At 40.5% G+C, this 19,714-nt stretch overlaps 1 protein-coding gene across 10 annotated transcripts in view; it reads right to left on the minus strand.

The window, feature by feature from the left end:
* Window positions 1–19,714, minus strand: part of mef2aa (myocyte enhancer factor 2aa) — a 58,807-nt gene that overhangs the window by 9,075 nt on the left and 30,018 nt on the right. For 3 of the 10 annotated variants that reach the window (XM_079347164.1, XM_079347166.1, XM_079347162.1), the window contains exons 4-6: window positions 7,322–7,456; window positions 5,743–5,965; window positions 3,403–3,462 (exon numbers count right to left, since the gene is read on the minus strand). In XM_079347164.1, coding sequence (XP_079203290.1) covers window positions 3,403–3,462; window positions 5,743–5,965; window positions 7,322–7,456 — 418 coding nt within the window. Of the gene's footprint in view, window positions 1–3,402; window positions 3,463–5,742; window positions 5,966–7,321; window positions 7,457–7,523; window positions 7,656–19,714 lie in introns of all 10 variants that reach the window. The other 7 variants (XM_079347167.1, XM_079347165.1, XM_079347170.1 and 4 more) reach the window with 4 other exon arrangements.

Consider the following 19,714-nt stretch of genomic DNA (forward strand, 5'->3'; position numbering starts at 1 on the left):
GTGAAAAAGCATAAACATGCGCTTGTCCATAGTGCTTTCCTACACAGCATGTGATGGCAGACTTGTCTTCACATACAAAGCTTTTGAGCTGCAGCTCAGTCATAATTTCACGTGTACTTTATTTAGTTAACAAATACATCTGAAACTGACAGAGCCTCGTTCGATTTGGATTTATATTTCCGCATATATACTGTGGACAATGAATCTGTAGAGAAAGGTGTAATGTTGCTCACGCATATTATGATGGTTGTATGAATACTACAAACATGGAGACACAAAAAGACAGAGGACACAGCTGCTGTGGTGTCAGAACCTGGCAAGACACCTTCATGAAAAAACACACACAAACCTTGAAGAAATACGTTAATTGTTATTGAATACTTAAATAGCCCTTATTCCTGAGAAAGACGACAGTATTGTTACTTGTGCATTCTTTAGACAAAAACTTCCTGGCTATATTAAGACTCAGTGAAATAAAGAATAAATATGTATTATCACGTTAAATGTTTCATTGTGAATTATGTAAACTGAATAATACAGGAATCTCCATTTAGTTCATGTTTACTCTGCGTTTACTCTTTATTTTTTAACATGTTCATGACACTGTTTAGTGCTACACAGAGCAAAGACAGACAGACACTAAGTGCTGAATTAACTGGCTAATTCAAAAAGGATTAGCCTATTTGACTTGCATATTGGAAAATGTCTCTGATTATGACTTCAGATGTCTGTCGATGATAAAATCCCACACTGCTTTTCAAGTCATTGCCAAACACTTTGACCACAAAGACGTTTTTGAGCCAAGGTAACAGCCAAAAGTTAAGACCAAGCCTTTCAGCAGAGACATTTCAATAGGCCTTTCTGATGTTTGACATCTTTCCATATTCAGACTGAGACTTCTCTAACGGACTGGCAGTGCCAATAAATCCTCCCTGGCAGGAATCTGTGCATGCTGAAAGCTGTTTAGTTTCAGTTCATTGTCCTGAATTATTAACACGGTCTGGGACAGGGCCATTACATAAGGCCTTGTGTTCACAACTGAAACATTCAGTTTTCATTTGGAGTTCAGGGAAAGAAAACACAGTGACTTATTGTGCCCAACATCCCACATGCGTCCGATTCAGGTAAAATGTCTTTGAGAAATGGTAGGTGTAAATCAAGTCCTCCAAAAACACATTTTCTAATAATAGATGCTACGCACAGTCCTATTGTTGTGTCTCAGAAAAACTAAGAATGGACAGGATGTGAAGAGGAGGTAAATGATTGTTCTTGCCCTCAACTCTTTTCCTGTAGAAAAAAACACACATAAGCTTTATATAAGAAGTGGACGTGGACACCATGACAATACCTATGGATTTTTTGACTTTCCTTTCAAATGCTCAATTTTGGCCAACAGCATCTTTGTTGTCTAGAGTCAGAAGTGGCCATATTTTAACAATAAGTTAGAAGTTTAGGAGCTTGAATGAGCTGGTAACACAACAAACAGCACGACACCCATATGTCACCCAAAGCAGCTCATGGGTGAATTGAATCCAAAAATGTTCAAATGTCCAAAAATCTTTTTCTGTGAAAGGGGAACTAAACTGAACCAGACTGTTGGCATGTAAGTGTCTGCTGTAAAGTTGGGATTTTTATTAAGTTCTATGGGAATCAAGTAGCCTTTGGAACCAGCCTCATGTGGCCATTCAAGTAACTGCAGACACATTTTGGCACTTTCACACTGACTTCATTTTTTCAGAACTTACAGTAGCGGCAAAACAGTTCACACTATTGTTTTGTTTCATCCAACATGAACATTTTTAATCCGAATACATACAAACATGTTTTTTTTTTCTTTGAGTTTTAAGAGCTTATAATGCTCAAATTGCATTAGGAAAGAGAGACAGAGAGAGGCCTCTTAAGTCCTCCACTGTTCACCACAACTTTGTTCTCAAAGCTCACAAGTCAAGGATCAGAGCTTTTAATTGGCTGTAATTGTATGAGTTGTTAGGAGAAAAAGTCTGTAATAAAACTATAAAATTAGACTTTAAGGGAGGGTGTAGTGAAACTTTAAAGACCTAAAGCAAGACAAAAACAACAGCAGATGGCTTATTTAAGGAAAGAACAAGAGACACGCTTCTGTTGGAAAAACCTCACCAATAATGTTCACTGTGACATCAACGTATGACACTTCCAAGTCAGGCAATTCAAGCAATCTGCCAGTAGGTAAAAAATAACTAATACATTGGTTGTTTGGGAATTCATTTGTTTGTGTTTTTTTGCCCTTCAGTTAAAAAAAAAAAAAAGGTCTTCCTGTACATGTAAGTAATATCTTCTCTCTGTGGTGACTCCAGCGAACAGTAGAAAAGATATCACACGGCGCATCTTCCATCTGGCCACTTTGAAAGGCTTCTGCTGTGGTCATAGCTGCTACTTGTGAAAAATCTGAGCTATGTCAGGAATGGTCATCTGACAGCAGGGCTGGAGAGGTTTCCCCTCCCTGTCGTCTCTGCTGTTCTACACACTTGGTACAAACAACAGCTGCAGCATGCACACGCTGTGCCAAACACTGACGCCCCCCTGGCAGAAGATCCTATCTCTAGTCAGAACCATTACCACACCCTGAACTTCAATCTCACTAAGACTGTAAACCAATCTGAGGTAGTCTCCATATGTTCTGATCAATATCTCACAAAATATCCCACTGTAAGCCTAAGTTCTTATGGACTTCCAAAACAACAAATATCTATCCAGTTTGTAACTTCACGCAGCATTTGGCAGTATACTGAATGTTTCCAAGCTTATAGACAAGGAAAGAGTTAAACTCCACCTGCCTCAGCCTCTCACACAGCACATTGCAGCCATGACAGGCTGTTCGGTCATTGTGTACTGAGGACTTAGTGGGATGTCATGGCTCAAATACCTACAGGGTTATGCCGGTCTAGGCATCTTACAGACCCTCTCCGGCCATATAAGGGCTGCCAGAGCTGTGTGGGGGTAAACAGATGCACCTGTCAATAGAGGGAAGGGAATAGGATGCGGAAAGGCTACATAAAGGTGACATGTTTAAAGGAAATGCTGCGTTGATTTACCTGCCAAAGTCGTTTAGATAGCTAATTGCCTTGCCTGGTAACCATGATCAGTTTCAAGCACAAACCCTACTGTGTGAAGGCTGCTGATCACCAACTGTCAAACATGCGTTTAACAAGCATATCATACATTTCCTCCGCTGGGTTTAGCAACAGATATATTCCGTTTGGATACAGGGGGACTAAAGTCTGTAAAAGGCACCATCAGTCAGAGATAATGGCAATGTCTTGAACCAATCACAGATGGATACACAGCTATCCGGCTCGCGTGCTTAGCAGGAGGCCTATTGGGCAGAACTACAGAGAGCTAATGAATCTCTCCGGGAGGACTTACCCGCTGGGCTGGAGCCCACAACACTTGGCACTGAAAGGTCTGTGGTATCCAGTATGCCACCTAATGAGACGCACAGAGTGATATGATTAACCATCTGCATCCTTCTGCAAGCTAGCAGAACATGTGACAGAGATGCCTGAGCAGACATGAAAATGTCACGGAGATCGATCTTCACGGCAAACGAAAGGGAGACGTGTGCTCCTGCCAGTGTCCTCATGGCGAGGGGTTTCGATATATGATTAAAGAGGGCAACGCCATGCTGTGTTCAGCAGGTTTGTTGTGTTTGTAAAGCTGGATATGGGAAAAGGAACCTTTCACGAAGGAGACTCAGCTGAACAAGTCATTATTCATTTTCTTGTGAATAATGTATCTACTAGAGTTTCTCACATATGAACCCTCAGAGACGTTTAAATCAATCAAACGAAAAATGTCTGCCCCAGTTGTTCAAAATAAAAACACAATCGTGACCATTTGGCAAATGATCAAATCGCAAAGAAGGGAAAAAACAAAAATGAAGTAAATCCCCTACAAATGAGAAGGTGTTAGCCAATTCCGATATGTGGTTAATATTGAATGAGATATTTCACACCTTGATGCTTGTTCTTCCATCGTATGCAGTGAAGCCGACTCTTGCAAAAGCCATCTGGACTGGCTGAGTCAGACCAATAAGCACACACGAGCATAGCCTGACGTCATTTTTCCACAATGCTGACACAGTCAATGGTGTGATGATGATCATATCAGAGGGTGTGAAAAGCATATCACACAAAAAAAAACAGGGTAAGGGTGTTAGTATGATATGACTTTCTGATCTTAGACCTCTTACGTCCAAAGCTTTCTTTGCGAAAAAAACAAAAAAAACAAAAAACTGTGTATTAGAGACAATAAAATAAAAATAAAGTTACCGTAAATTCCGTACTATTGAGCGCACCTGGATATAAGCCGCACCGGCTAAAAATAAGTAAATAAATGTATTTGTACATATATAAGCCGCACTTGATTATAAGCCGCAGGTGTCCACGCTATAACAAGAGCTATTTACACAGACGTAGGCTACCGGTAACATCCGCAAATACTGTAGCGTCCGTACGGACGTTAAAGGACGGCGAGAGCGTTCAAATAATAACTTTTAATAACCCGATCACTGTCGGCCGTGACCACGCCGTTTACAGCAGAGAGCAACACATAACTTGCCGTAACAATCCAACTCTCTCCCCCAGCGTTCTCTCATACAGCCACTCAACACGTTCTCGCTGGTGCATTCACTGACTCTCCACATAATCGGAATTATGAACACATTATCAACTACTGACTTTACAACATGAACCGTTACAATACGAAGCCTAGCCGACGGTGTCTGTAACACGGCTGATGAAAAAGATGACCGTAATATATTTCACAAGAAAACGTCCATCCATTCACTGCCTCAGAATGACTTCATTACTCACTTCCTCAGTCTCTGTTGTCGCTGTCAGTGTCATCTTAACGTGCAGCAGCTCTGTTAGCTTCTTTGACAGCCAGGTCGATCGCCTTTAACTTGAAAGCTGCATCATATGTATTTCTCCGTGTGTTTTCCATGATGAGGGTGCGTGCATGAAGCGCAAAATGACTGATATTAAGATCCGACTTGACGAAGTCAAATGTTTTTGCGGCAGAAGCTCATTGTCCCCCATAAAAAATCCATGCATTAGCCGCACCGGAGTAGAAGCCGCAGTGCTCGAAGTGTGAGAAAAAAGTAGCGGCTTATAGTCCGGAATTTACGGTATCTTAAGAGAAAATGTGAAATAAAAGAAACTAGGCGTAAGAGCTATGTGACCTTTATGATAGTAAGACGTTTTTTATGATTGTCAGTTGTTCTTCGTTAGTGTTTTTTTTATTTGCAAAAGCCAGGCTGTTTTCACCCTGATTCTAGTGGTTTATGGTTATATTGTGTTTTTTTTTCCACTATAACAAAGTTTTCAGTTTTAAGTGACTGGTCTTATTCCATCCTGAGTGGGAAAAAATCTGCCCACAACTCTTCTATGGTGTTTGGTAGGCTATGTGCATGTTACACTCATGTTTTTTATCTCATACTCTCTTTATATGTTACATTCCTCTTACTACAAACAGACCAAACACAAATGCTTTCGGGTGAATAAGAAATTAGTTAGTAAGTTGTTTTTGTTGTTTTTTAACCGTCAATGCTAAGCTAGGCTAATGACCATGGCATTCATTTGACTAATATTCTTCTGCTGTAATCAGATACACACAAAGGAGCTTTAATGCAGCAGATAACCTTTGCATCTTCTGGATCTTCTGAAGAAAACTTTATTGACTAAATCACAATTGTTGCCTACTAACCTGCACTGCCTGCACTGGTGGGCCTCTGGGGGCCTCCACTCGAGCCTACATTCCTGTGCAGAGAGGCCTGGGGAGGGGACAGCATCCCACTGTCACTCAGGGAGACTGTGGCTGAAGCCAGGGCCTGACTGCCCAGAGGCCCTCCTTGCTGGTACATGGCATTAGGATTGGAAACAGGCACTGCCACATGCATTGAGAAGTTCTGCTGAGGCAATGCTGTGGGCTAAAACAGAAAGACAAACATAGATGATTACATACACACTCTAAAATATTAGGTCTGGTGGTTGGTCAGTGGCTGGCGTTGCATTATTAATCCAATATAGATATCATTAAAAGATCAAAGAAGTTTCTGTTCAAACACTAGGAAACTCCCATGACGCATACTGAAACATACATTTTAAACTGGACAGTTGCTATATCACAAAATATGGTGATCATTTCTGCGTAACATGTGAGGGCTTTTCAGTGACATTTTATGACAATCAACAAAAAGTTTTGTGTCGTTATCATCTTACACACAGAATACATACAGTACATCTTGAGTGCTCCCGTAACACAGAGAAAACAGGAAATAAACATCCAACAAAACATGCATTCAGGTGATCACTTTGGCATTGCAGCAGTCAGCACTGGAAACATTCTTTTGTCTTACACTGTGTCATGTGTTTCTCAGCACAGCCGAGAGGAGTAACAGGGACTCACAACTTCAGGAGTCGTGACTCACATGCATTTACCTTCAAAGTGCTGACAAGTGCAAAGCGTAAGTGAGAATGACAGGTGGCAGTGAGAAGGTTTCATCATAGCATTATCCACTGAGCCAGTCGGGTGTTGTCATTAGTTTTGTTAATGGCAAAGTGATGCTCTTCATGTAAGGAACATAGAGAAAATGACTTGCTTAGTAAGCACTATGTCCTTGCACAAGTCTAATATTGTCACGCATGATAAGATCACAAAAGATTCGTGGGACTTTAAAGGGTGAGCCAGTGTGGTCTTTGATAAGGGAGAGGGAAGATGCTAAATGATAGTGTGGTGTTAGCGAGCTCTGGAAACATTTTACTGCTGGATCTGTTCAGGAGGATGACTTATTCGTACGAGAATGCTTTGAAAGAGAAGATGTTAAAGAAGAAATTGTTAAAATGACATCATCAAGATACTATTTTCAATAAGCAATGAGTCGAGAATAAGGGTATTTAAATCACAGAACATAGTTATCTGAGTGACCAGCATTCACATTACTGTACATGACTGATGTGTTTGAGAAACGACTCCTGTTTAAGTTTTGATAACATGATACGATGGTGTCATCTTTCCAGCAGATGCATGCAACGATTCACCTGTTCTAATGAAATGTGATCTTATCAGGGTGTGCCAAAGTATCAGTTGCTGAACAAATCAACGTATAAACAAACGCACACCCAGTGAATGGGGTATTAATCGTAAGCCAGAGTAGTTCTGAAAGAGGGTGACAGAAGTTCTGGGTGGGGGGGTAACAAAAAGAGGAAAAAGTTAAATGAATATAAGAGTGAAAATCCTTTTGTGCCACAAAGCCAAGCAAAGATGTTGCATTTACAGTACTTACGATTTTATGATTTCTCATCATATTATCAAACTCCTCATTAATTTTTTTATACTTTTCTTCAGTGTGAGGAGTGAGGACATATGAGGCATCGGGGTCCGGGCTATCACAACCTCTGTGTTCTTTCTTGTTTAGCGCCTGTAGTGAACATCAACATAAAGACAGGAATCAACACAAAACAGCAGGGGACAAAGGAAGTACTTACACCACAGCGCTTGTACATTAAATCACTCTCTTCGCTTAGTTTGCCGAAATGGTCGTCCATGAGGGGGCTGTGCCCAAAACAGTCATCTGGATCGGGACTAGCACAGTCATTATGGCCTTTGTTTCTCAATTTCTGAAATGAAATTACACAGTTGAAAAGAAACAGAATACAAGATGTGGCTCTGTGTTTGTTCTGCTTGTTACCTGATGAATAAATCCTTACTTAATTAATATATAAAAGCATTAAGTGTACATTTGTCCTTCAGTTGTGTCTTTTGTTGGAAGACAAAAGCTGCTACACCAATGCTTCATCTTAACTGTAGTTCAATTCAAGACTATTCGTAAATGGGAAACTGACGTGTCTCTATCTTCCAATCTTTAAAAGTGTTTAGCAAAAAAAAAAAAAAGAGAAAAAAAAGCGTCCTCCTCCTTTTTCCTCCGCTTCTCTCTCCTTCTAGACCCCCCTCCCCCGGTTTCTTCCTTTCCTGTTCTTCGCTCTCTTGCAGCGAGTGTCTTTTTTTTTTTTTTGCATTTTTCATCACATTTCAGCTATCATGAGCCACCCAGCTGGAAGAAAACCTCTGCATAAGGAGATCCTAAGGCAGAGCACTTTAAGACTGTCCCGATTTAGTATGGTTGTCACTCAGGGGATCCTATCACAATGAATGCATGTGGAGAATAAAACGGATAATCAATGTGGTCAAAGATGCTTATTTGAGCATGAAATTAAGCAATTATAGTATTAAGTAAAGAGCTCATAAGTACTACATAGGTTTGGGAGTTGTGGTGTAATAAAAAAGCCCATTCCAATTTCAGAGGGGGGAAAAATACTGTTCAACTTAACATATAAAAGCTACACTTGCTCTTTTGCTCAGTTTCATGTGGGCTGTTCTCTGCTCCTCATTACAGCTCTGAATAGCGGTGTTAACAAGACGCGCTGACAGCATGTGACAGCTTGAGATATCAAGGCAGTGTACATCAAAACATGATTTATGTGTGGCTCTCGAGGTTCCTCTATCAGGCGACTGCAGGTCCACAGCAGCGCCCTACCCTGTCTGCGAGCTGCCTCTGAGGTCTCGTGTCTACAGGAAGGTCACTGACTCTTGTGGATGCAGGGGTCAGGAGTGTGAGCCAGAGGGGAGGCACCTACAACTAATGAGACCTCGCTCTCTCGTGCCTGTTCTTCATCGCCTAACAGAGTGGGAAATGGTGTGTGCAACAGAGGGAAAGAGAAACTATTTGAGAAGCAGTGTGGGGTGCATATGTGCAATGTCTGTGAGTTTTGGTGGTGGTGGTGGTGGGGGTGGGGGTGGGGGGTGGGGGGGTGTTTCTACAGCTGCTACATCCTCTAACAGAGATGTGACAGTGCGTTCAAGTCTTTGCAGACAATGCGGCTAACCCAGCGCTGCTCGCCACAACCTCAGTGCAAGTTACATTTCCTAAAACCAGGCCCATAGCCTTCAAAGACCTCTTTTAATATGAACTCTTTTAAATACAGATTTTAAACACCTCTATCGCCAATGCTGCATTTTCTGAGCAATGTATATTTTTTTGCACGAGTATAATGTCAACATGCATTGCGCAGACCCAGACGGAAACGTGTTGCTTTTTACACATTTGACAGAAATAAGGAAGTTCAGAAGAGCACTCGCAAGTCTTCAAACTTTACTGTCTGCAATGCCAAGAAGAGAAAAGAGCTCCTCCAGATAATGAATGGCCAGCACTGTACCAAAGATGGATTACTGTTTGGTGTGGTACAGAGCAGTGGCATTCTTCTCATTCTAAGAAAACGCCTTGCTGGTTCATTTCCTGTTTACTGAACAAACCCTCTTTAGTTAGGGTCCTGAAAGGCCTGTGTTTACTGGGGTTAGACTGTGCACTTTCTCCACCAGAGAGCCAAAGATCTGATCTCAACCTGCAAATTTAAGTCTCAACCTGCTCATTATGGGAATATCTTGGTCAGACTGGTCAGGCACGGCTGTGTGCGAGCTTGGGCAGGGCTGCTCTAGTTTCACAACGAGCCTGGCCAGTCTTCAGCACACCGCACCCACTGGCCCAAGACATGTAGGGAGGGGTGAGGCTACACAGTGGGTGAGAGGGAACCAGATAGCAGCGGACAAGGGCAGGCAGATCTTAGATCTGCTCTGTGATACTAAGCACGACAATGCATATTATCGTCTAAAAACTGTGCTAGCGGTTGAAGTGGGATATTGAGGGCCTGTGAAATTCTTTGTTAAATGACTTGGCGTGTTATGAGCGTCTCACAGAGGCTTCCTACAGCTCCCAGTAAATGGATCACTAGATCAGCACATGGCCAAACAGGTGTCCCTCTTCCAAACACCTGTCAAGACCTGGCTCACTGTTCTGGCCAATCAGAGGCAGCCGTGCGCAGGCATGGCCGTAGAAGGGACCACATGGAGCCCTGAAGGCCACCCGACCCCAGATCAGCTTTGCTCTGACATGTCAATGCTGATCTGGGGCTCTGGACTTTTCAGTGCTCTGACCTAGAAAAGGGAAAACTAACAAGACCAAGATGCAAAGAAAAAGGATGCATTGAAAAGATAGCTTGTTTTTGTGTACTGCTAATAGTTGAAAGGAATCAAATGCCTCTCAAATCTTGAGTCAAGTTGTGGGGTTTTTACTTTGGAGAGTACATTGGACTAAGCCTGAATAGCTGAGGTTTGGGTTTTCAGTAGCATTTTTAATGGAAGATATGGGTTGTTTGTTACCAAAGGGGGGCTGTAGAGAGCATAGACAAGGGAACTTGTGTAATCTCTTTACAAGGCCCTTAGAGGCTCACAAAGATGAGTGGGAACAGGGCCAGTGGCTATTTTCTTACAGAGGTCCAAACCTGTATTGATAGACATTTGGCTCTTTAAATAAAAATGAGACTTTGAATGGCTGACGTCAAACCAACCAGGCACTATTGTCCGTGTGTGCATGTGTGTGTGTGTGTGTGTCTCTGTCTTTTGGCTTGTGTGATACTTCAACTTCTTTCTCAAATGTTTTCCATTGCAGGAGGCCTTGAGGCTTCCTTACCCTGAAGAAAAATAATGTCATCTCCACCTGAGCCCTGACTACAAACCCAGCTGTAACCAAGGGGAAACAACAGCATAGTTTCCTATCCATCCTATCCATCTCTAGATTTCAAGTATGGACAAAAAGCCACATCAATAAAATCATACTAATCATTTTATTGAAATATAAAATGGTTTCATGAAAATTTGCCTTATGAGTAATTTAAAAAAAAAAAAAATATATATATATATATAAATCCGACACGCAGTAACTGCATAAAAATCTGTTCCCAAACCTCAGGTTTATTCTCAAGCATAACATTCACCTTTTTTTATTTCAAAATTGAAGCAAACACTCTTCCATGGATTAAAAATAAAACTCAACCCTTGCGTAAGCCACCTACATCACCTGTTTCTTAAGAAGTACTTCCAGTGGAATGGGCCCAAGCAATTTAATCGGCTGCTGTGAGTCTTAAAAAACAATTTCACTGTGATGTTCTTCCTCTCTTGTGTCAAGAGAGCTTTCTGCATTTGACTTATTCATGTACTGCACAGTACTGTACCTGAATAGAAGGCAGGGTGAAAGAAATAGTGGCTCGGTATAAAAGCTGAACTACAAAATCCTGTGGGGGAGATGGCTGAAAGGAAGGCATGAAGAGGCTGTTTTTCTATAGTCTATTCCATTGTGCCTGAATCACTGTAACGTTCACTTACAGTAGCTTTCAATATTGGCAGAGCACCACCTGACCTCTGGCTGCTCCACCACGGCTCTGATTACAGGCCCCTCAACAGCAAGACAGTTGGTAGGGTAATGGCAGCGGAACAGGACATTTCACAAAATGTTCCTAAAGTGGAGTGCAACATGAATGTTTAATGTATGTCGTGTTTATTCCTGCCTTCCTACACAGAAGCTATATTTTAACTGGTTGCTCTGCAGCGGCCCGCTCTCTTTACCACCATTTAGCCAGGTCTTGCAGCTTTTCACCCTGCAGTGCTGTGAATTAGCCCTTGTGCCCGCCGCTACACTAAGCAAGGTAGCGTGCTAATCCTCATGACATCACCATTGTGTCCAGGCCGTTCCATCTAATGTGCTTATCAAAGGGCTTCTTTGAGTGTGAACGCACTAGGAAATCAGCATGGGGAGGCGGCTGATAGGAAGGCTTTTATCTGCTAAGGAATATTTCTGCTCTTATATAACATCTTAAGAGACTTTTCACAACAGGCATGTTCCCCGTGTGGTGAAGTAGTCTTCACTTGAGGTGAATAAAAGCCTTTTTTGGCTGCTCTCTAAGCACTGTATGCCATGGTCAAGCACAAGGTTACTGTAATGTAAAGAGCTTCCTCTCCCTCTCTCTCTCTCTCTCTCTCTCTCTCTCTCTCTCTGTTTCCTCCCACATATTCTGTGTTGGGAGTGGTGTGCAGTTAGATTGGGAAACTTCTGTAATTCCCAGACCTATCTTATTTAATCTTTTAACCATTACACATTACAGACTGGACAGATATCTGGGATATGAAGCTGGATTCACGTCCTTCCTTCAGCTGTCTCTATTGTCCTCTTTTTCAGTGGACAGGAAGACCAGCGGGAGGGGGAAAGTGCTCAACATGACCGTCTGCATTTTATTTGGAGTTTGTTGTATTGAAGTTGTTAAAAAAAAATAGAGCACAGAGTGGCATTCAGTTCCACCTGACACAGAAATGGCAATTCCCTATGCTCAAATGGTGGCCATTTTTTTCACATCAGGCTTATGGTGGGAAGCTAAAAAGCTGTCGTACTACTACAGTACATTCCAAGTTGTTTAAATGATGATCATCATACCACTTCTTCTTAACTAAAAACAAGATCCTCATTATCCAGATGGACATTTGTTAAGGTAAAACCCATCAGTTACTGTAAACTAGCATTGAACTCCTCCGAGCTCACATTGTGTTGTCATACACTTATACAGCTAACAGTACATTAGCCTACATTATGTTACTAAATATTAGTTAGGGAATGTATTCCTTCCCTATCGTATCATTATAGTTACTATATTGTGCTTCTTTGACACTTCTTAGCGAACAACAACATCACAGAACGTAACATTAGCTTTAGTCTGCCTGTAGCTAAAGGGTCAATCACATATGTTGACTTGAAAGATGGCCAGTCATACAGAGCTCCAGAGCTGATATCATTTTCCCCTTAGCATGAAAAAAAAGAGAAAATAAATACCATGTTGAAAAGGTCAATGGAGAGACTGCGATGAACTGTTGGTTCAGAGTCAAACAGGTATGATCTATTTGTCCAAAGTGAACATGCACACCAACCATGCTAGCTTGGGCAGGGATGGATACACAAACCAATGTTATTCTTGTTGCCATGCTATCGGTTGAGGCCTTGCTGTGCAGTGTGCAATCCCTTCATAGCTCTCACCTCTGACAGCGTGGTAAATGACTGATGTGACGAAGCTATTAGCTGGCGCACTCAGAAAGAACGGTCTCAATCAGCCGACTGTGAATTTTGCTCATAGACGAGGGAATGAAAGTATAAAATGAGGATAATAGGACAAGGATATAGACAAGCTACAGTCATCATTATCTACTAATTAAAAAAATAAGAACACATGTACTTTTCACAGTCCACCTTAATAAAAGGTTGAAGACATTACAAAAAAGTATGGAAATTACAATCCATACCACAACATTAACGTATAGATTATTGAAAATCTTTCCAACCATCTTCACTCACTGTCTCCCATCTCTCTCTCTCTCTTTCTCTCTCTATGGTCATTGAGTGGATCATTAGCTTTCAGGGCCCTTGAAACCATACCCCCAACCCTGAACTCCCATTCCTGCTTGCCTCTAAAATATTCATAAGGACAATTAGGAGTTCCGATAAGGCGAGTACGGAGGGTTGGGGGGCGAGTGGCAGAGAGGGCAGGATGTGCCAGCAGGACGTCTGTTCTGCAACACTCTATACCCGGACCACAGACCTGTCCTCATCAATCTGAGACACAGCAGCCTCCCTCTTTGCCCCCAGTCAGGTCAGGCAGCCAGGGGAAGGTGGCACAGTGCCAGCTAGCCCCCCCTATCCCAGCAGGTTTTGCTCTGTCCTCGCCCCTGGGCAGGAGGGGTTGGCCGCACAGCACGCATATTGGAAGGAGGGGGGGCACAAGGGCAAGCTGATTGTTGCATGAGCTAACTCACACAAGCCGCCATGTATGATCGCAAGGTCTCAATTCAGGAGTTTGGCCTGCAAGGTCAGCGAAGAGCAAACGGAGGGTGGATTCACGGCCTGTGGTTGCGGTTTAAGATAGACCAAACTAAATTAGGTCAGCTCCATGTCTGACCTATTTCATTAGGACGGAAGTTTTTAGTTTTTGAAAAGCATTAAGAACCTTATGAGATGCGATAATTTTTTTGTTGAAAAAAATCACTATTATTATAAGCTTTATTCTTCCCCGAAAAAGAGCCGACTTTAAGAACTTGCTGACATTATATTTATTTTGTGTTATATATTGAGATATAGCCAAGTGAATCAGGTTTAGTTAAGTCTCATTTAATAGCGTAAGTTGGATACAGTTAGGTAATACCCAAGACATTTTAAAAACATTCTGAAATAAGAAATAATGTGAAAAAAAAAAAAAATCTTTAGTCAAGCTTTTTACAAACATACGTGTGTTATTGTCTTTGGTGTAAAAACTGCATGTTTCAAGTTTCAGATTTGGAGACAGAACATGTATCCTAATGACATGAGAGTATTGACTGAGAGTATTGAGAGTATTGACTCATTAGTGACAAAGGAAAATAATGTTTTGAAAAGAACACATTATGGCTTTCTTTCTTTTTTGTTCCCTTTCATTTAAGGCTCTAAGAGACCCTTGAATTCAAATTAGACTTTGGGTAAAAAGCTGAGAGGGTGGGGGAAAAAAAGCTCTGACGTCAATGACATACAACATGTACTAAAAGCAAAAATCTTTTAGCAGTATCCTGGTAACAAGCATATCATGATGGAGAGCAGAGCCATCATAAAACACTGAGATGTGGTTCATAACGGAAATAAACCTGACCAATTGAGTCGTACAGTAGGTTAAGAAAACTGTACAGACCTAAAATGAATACTGAATGCTGCTCTAATTCCAATAATCAAATTACATTTACAGTTTGAGAATCAGCGGCTATTACTCTGCCATCAGGAAACTATTACTGCGTGTCTGTTCTATAACCAAGGACACATATAACAGAGCAGTTTGAACATTACCTCAACTGTTTCATTACACTGAGAAAACTACAAAAGAGGACTGGTGACCCTTTTTCACTAAAAGCCCAGAGGAAAAGGAGTCCTTGTCCTACAAAAAGGGGCACTTTGAAACCCAGCGTGTCGCTCGCAACAGAACCATTAATACGGCTTCACTCACATGGAGAGAGAAGACTTTTCACACAACCCTCACCACACTGCTCCATAAGAGATAAATGAATAATTTATTGAACATGAGTATTAACACTAACTAAAGAAAGATGGCATAATAAGGAGGGTTGGGAATCGCAGGTTCATTCCTAATACCCTACGTTATGATTGGATACGCGATATGCGGCACGCGATAACGATTGGCTGATATTTGGAATAAATATGATAATTGTATCATGGCGTCCACGACGCGATGCAAACGACTTTGTAAACTCCTGGTTTTATTATTCTCTCGAAAAAAATGATGTTATTATTTCTATTATTATAAAGTTGTTTAACATTTAACACTAACATAAAAACCAGAGTCGCAATCTTTCCCGTATGTTTACCACCGTGCTGTTCTTTCTAGCTGGGACCAGAGGCTGGATTGAACCGTGGACTCACCTGTGACAGTCCCTGAGCTTTTACACCAAAAATCTAGACATGTGGAACAGAAATGTTTGGTTTCATTCATTTAAAGACACATCGAACATTATCATCTTGTTGTCACTTTGAGGTTATTATTAAAGATGAATAAGAAAGACAATGCAATCTTTTTTTTGAAAGATTGACTTCATTATGACTTGTATATTGTTAGGGTTGTTTCAGGTTTGATTTTGTCGTCCAATATCCCCCCTCAGAAATATTCACAGGAGCTGACAGGGGACGCCAGAAACTGAAAAGTCACGTCATCAGTTGTGACTCTGTAGTAAACAAACATAACCCTTCACTCTGTTTTCGCTTAAACATATGCGAGTTATCTATTTTTAACTTGTCCTACTGCACTCGTCTGAAAATAGAAGCTGGTGCAGTGTGAACAGTGAGTGTGTTTGTTTTGACTGGAAACACATGCTAACTCTGGAGCTGACCAGCACAGGCCCAAAGGTGGAATGTCTGCTCTCAGGTATACACAACGCTCCCAGCATGCAGGAAACAGGAAATAACCTGTCTTCACAACACAGTCCCTTTACCTAAACAATGCACATCACCATTCATTTATAAACTAAGTTTCATAACAGTAATCATACTTAAGATAATACCATCTTATTTAGGATAATCTACAGTGCTGTGCGTGACTGAAGATGAAAATCTAGAAAATCATTTTAATATCACTCCAATAAATCGCAGGAGAGCAGACGAGCACATACTTTTTTTTCTGTAATAATAAAAATGGGCTGCAGAACATTTCACATATATTGAAGCCTTGAAAAATCAACATCAATCCAATAAGTTTAAGTCAATAGCAATGACATTTGATTTAGATAAAAAGGGATTTTTTATCATTGCTGCTTGGAGCTCATGGAAAGGAGAAGGAGGAGTCTGTAATTGCGTTGTGGGGAGATAATGGCAAAAGTGTCATTAAGGATTGAAAGTCACAAGTCTCAGGACCTATTTCACAACATTTTACAAAAGGAACACTTTGAAATACCAACATTTGTCCTAAAAGCCCCCGAATTCTCACCTCACAGGGTGACAGTATTCTGTTTGATTTGGCCCTTTTCCTATCCCTCTTAGTCCAGATTTAGTGAAGGCCAAACACTTTCAAACTTTCTTGTATCTGAAATATATAAACTGTAGCTCAGATGTAATCCAGTTGTTGTCCTTAAATGTAGACTTCTGTTCTCCCTTTCCGAACCATTAAACCAATTTTACACAATAAAGTGCATAAAGTGAGAAGCATGACAACAAGACTGATGTCTTTAAAAGCGTTACTTCTCCACATCAGAAATGGGGTTTTTTTTCTTTCTATTTAATGTTCCTAGAAATGCCGGTTTGATGGTTTTGCAGAAAGATGGTAGAAAACAAATATCACAAGATGTTTTCACAAAGAGAAAAAAAACAAAAAACGAGGCAACCCACATCCCCCAAATGATGCACGATGGTGAAAGAAAAGCTCATTTAATGTGTCCAAAGTCAGAAGGTTTTACAAGACTAAACTATTCATTTAATGCTCAACAATAACTTATCATCATTTACAGCTACTATTGTCATTAAACTGTAATGAATAATTAACGGTGGTAATATTCTATTGCCTTATTAGCTGCAGGCTATATATAGGTTCCCATTACACAGGAGTACACAGTGCTGGTGATAGTTTCCCTGAGTGCTGACCTGAGCCTCATGGACCATCCTGTAATGTTTCTCTATCAAAATTATACATACAGTACAGTCGGGTCCGACCGATATGGGACATTTGGAGCCAATAACGATATCGACCGATATCTTTCTGAGAGAGATGTTCGATAATTATAGAGTAATAGATTTAGATTAAAAAAATCACATTGATTGCATTGATCCATTAAACATCAAACGTTTGTGGAACAGATTTACAGTTAAACAAAAGCCTTTATCAGCCAGAATAAACAAATAGCAAACCCTAACTGAACAGATACAGCGGCACATATCAGAGATCCAATTAGCCAATATGGATAGGCACGTGCCAAGCTTCTATCGGCCGACTCTACTGTATCCAGGAATATCCTCTTCTGCTACTCAGACTAGTCTCACTAACATGCTTAAAGGATTTGATCTCTTAAGGAAAATAAACACAAACATGCTGTGCACAACATTATCACAACAGAGCAGCAGAGTTTAAAGAGCACAGAGTTACTAATGGCTGAACCTCATTTCTCACAAGGATATCTGAGCAGGAGATCTGCGAAGGTAGAATCAGAGGAAGGTTTCAAAGGTGCATGTTGTGTTGGTTTAATTAAGATGTTAAGCAGTTACCTGTTGTTATCTAATAATGTTCACCTTTGAATGGCTAAACTGAATTGAGGTCGAACACGTTTTTTTATTTAAAATCAGAACTTTTTTCATAAAACCTACATGTCACTGTGTATATTTTTCAAAATAAATTACTTTTCCATGTTTTCCATTAAATCTAAGCAAATAAATAATGAAGCTTTGGTACAGTTTCTCACACACTCTCTTGTTTCTCCTTCAATCCCCCCCTCACCCCCGCTCTCTCTTTCTATCTTCCATTTTCAGTGAGCCATCAGCAGGAAGATAATTGGTCAATCATGCTAATTGAAGAGTTTGGACAGCAAGCCCACCATAGCAGATGTGCCAATTTGCATTCATTAAGAAAGAAATGAGTCTTAATCACAGCTCGGCCTTTGATTGACAACATAAACATCGCCTGCCTGAATCTACCTTTGACTACCATTCGGTCCAAACAGTGAGGTACCATTTCATAGCTTGTAATATTATTCTCAAAGTAGCTATTTCATCTTAATGCAATGCGTTATCTCCGTCTCTTCAAGTGAAACGAGGAAAATGAAAAGCTTCACTGTGATTGTTTAAAAAGCTTTTGTCAGAGGAAAATCTGCAAAGGGCAGCTGCATGCCTTGGCATTTAGTTTGGGTCAAAATTTTCATATCTTATTGAATTATAAATATGATCAATTTATTACAACAAATGATAGGGATCATGAAATAAAACTAATGGAAATTACTTGATAATTTGATGCTTTTTTGGCTCTCTCGAAGGTTCCTTCACAGAGAGTAAATATTCAGTTTTTTTTTCCTGACTTGCACTAACAAAGGCCTTCCGTCATTGTTGTGAAGAAGATAAGCAGCATTTTCCTGAGAATGAATGCCGGTTGTTTACGCTCACAAATCATCAGGGTAAAAGACATTTGAAAAGCAGCGGTGAAAAGGCAAAGATTTGCCTATTGTGCAGTCCATTTTCTAAATTACAAAGCAACCGTTATTCACTCAATCGCATCTTGAAATTTGGTTAAAGACAAATCACAGCCTTGATTTTATTACGATTTAAGTGTTGACTTTATGTCAATTGCGTGTGCCCTGCAAACCTGATTTATCCTCCTCTTTACCTCATGCCTAAATTGTTTTGAATTGCTCAAAGAGAAGCCGGTAAATGCGACATGATGCCTTTAAAGTTAGAGTGTCATATTAAGGTTTCTATAGAGACACAGTGATGGTTCTGTATGCTGGAGAACAGTGTGAGGTTATCGTGTAGCATGAGCAAAATCTCATTAGCTCCAACAGCAGAGAGGGAAGGAAGAGTAATAATATTAGATTAATCTAATGACTAACAGCAGCATTTTCATTTGGGCTACATAAAATGCAATACCTAGCACAAAAGGAACAACAACACAACACATTCAGGCATGAGTACTCCACTGGGTCATAATAACAAGAATATATTAAATACCATATTTATTTCCAAATTGACGAGAAGTTGATCTAGAGACTGGCTGCACACTGTGGAGACAGGGACAAGTCCACACTTTCTTGATTTGGGTGGTCCACATGGGACCATGTTTTATAAAGTGGTAGCATTTGCATGTGCACACACACAAATACAAAAACACACACACACACACACACACACACACACACACACACAGCCTATAATAACTTGTTTCAATTATTAATAAGAATAACAATAACAATAGAGTAAATAAAAATGTGCATGCAAACTCGTGTACAGCTTAACTCACACAAATATATTGAATAGCATTGTTTCAAACAAACTCATTTCCCTCCTCCTTTTTCTGTTTTATTAAAGAAAACTGCAAAACGTTTACTTAGAATAGAAAGTACTTACAAAAGAGTACCAGTAAAGTGTGCCAGCAGCCTGTTGCAAGACATCCTAAAAAGTTGATTCAAACACAAGTCCTACATCTGACAAATCAACTAGCCAATCATAGTTTGAACATTTGGGGTGACCATGCAGGGGGCCATGTGCCACCCCAGTTTGTTGGTGAAATGACATCACATCAAA

Source organism: Symphodus melops, assembly GCF_947650265.1.
Source record: "Symphodus melops genome assembly, chromosome: 6".
In the NCBI taxonomy this organism is placed as follows: Eukaryota; Metazoa; Chordata; class Actinopteri; order Labriformes; family Labridae; genus Symphodus; species Symphodus melops.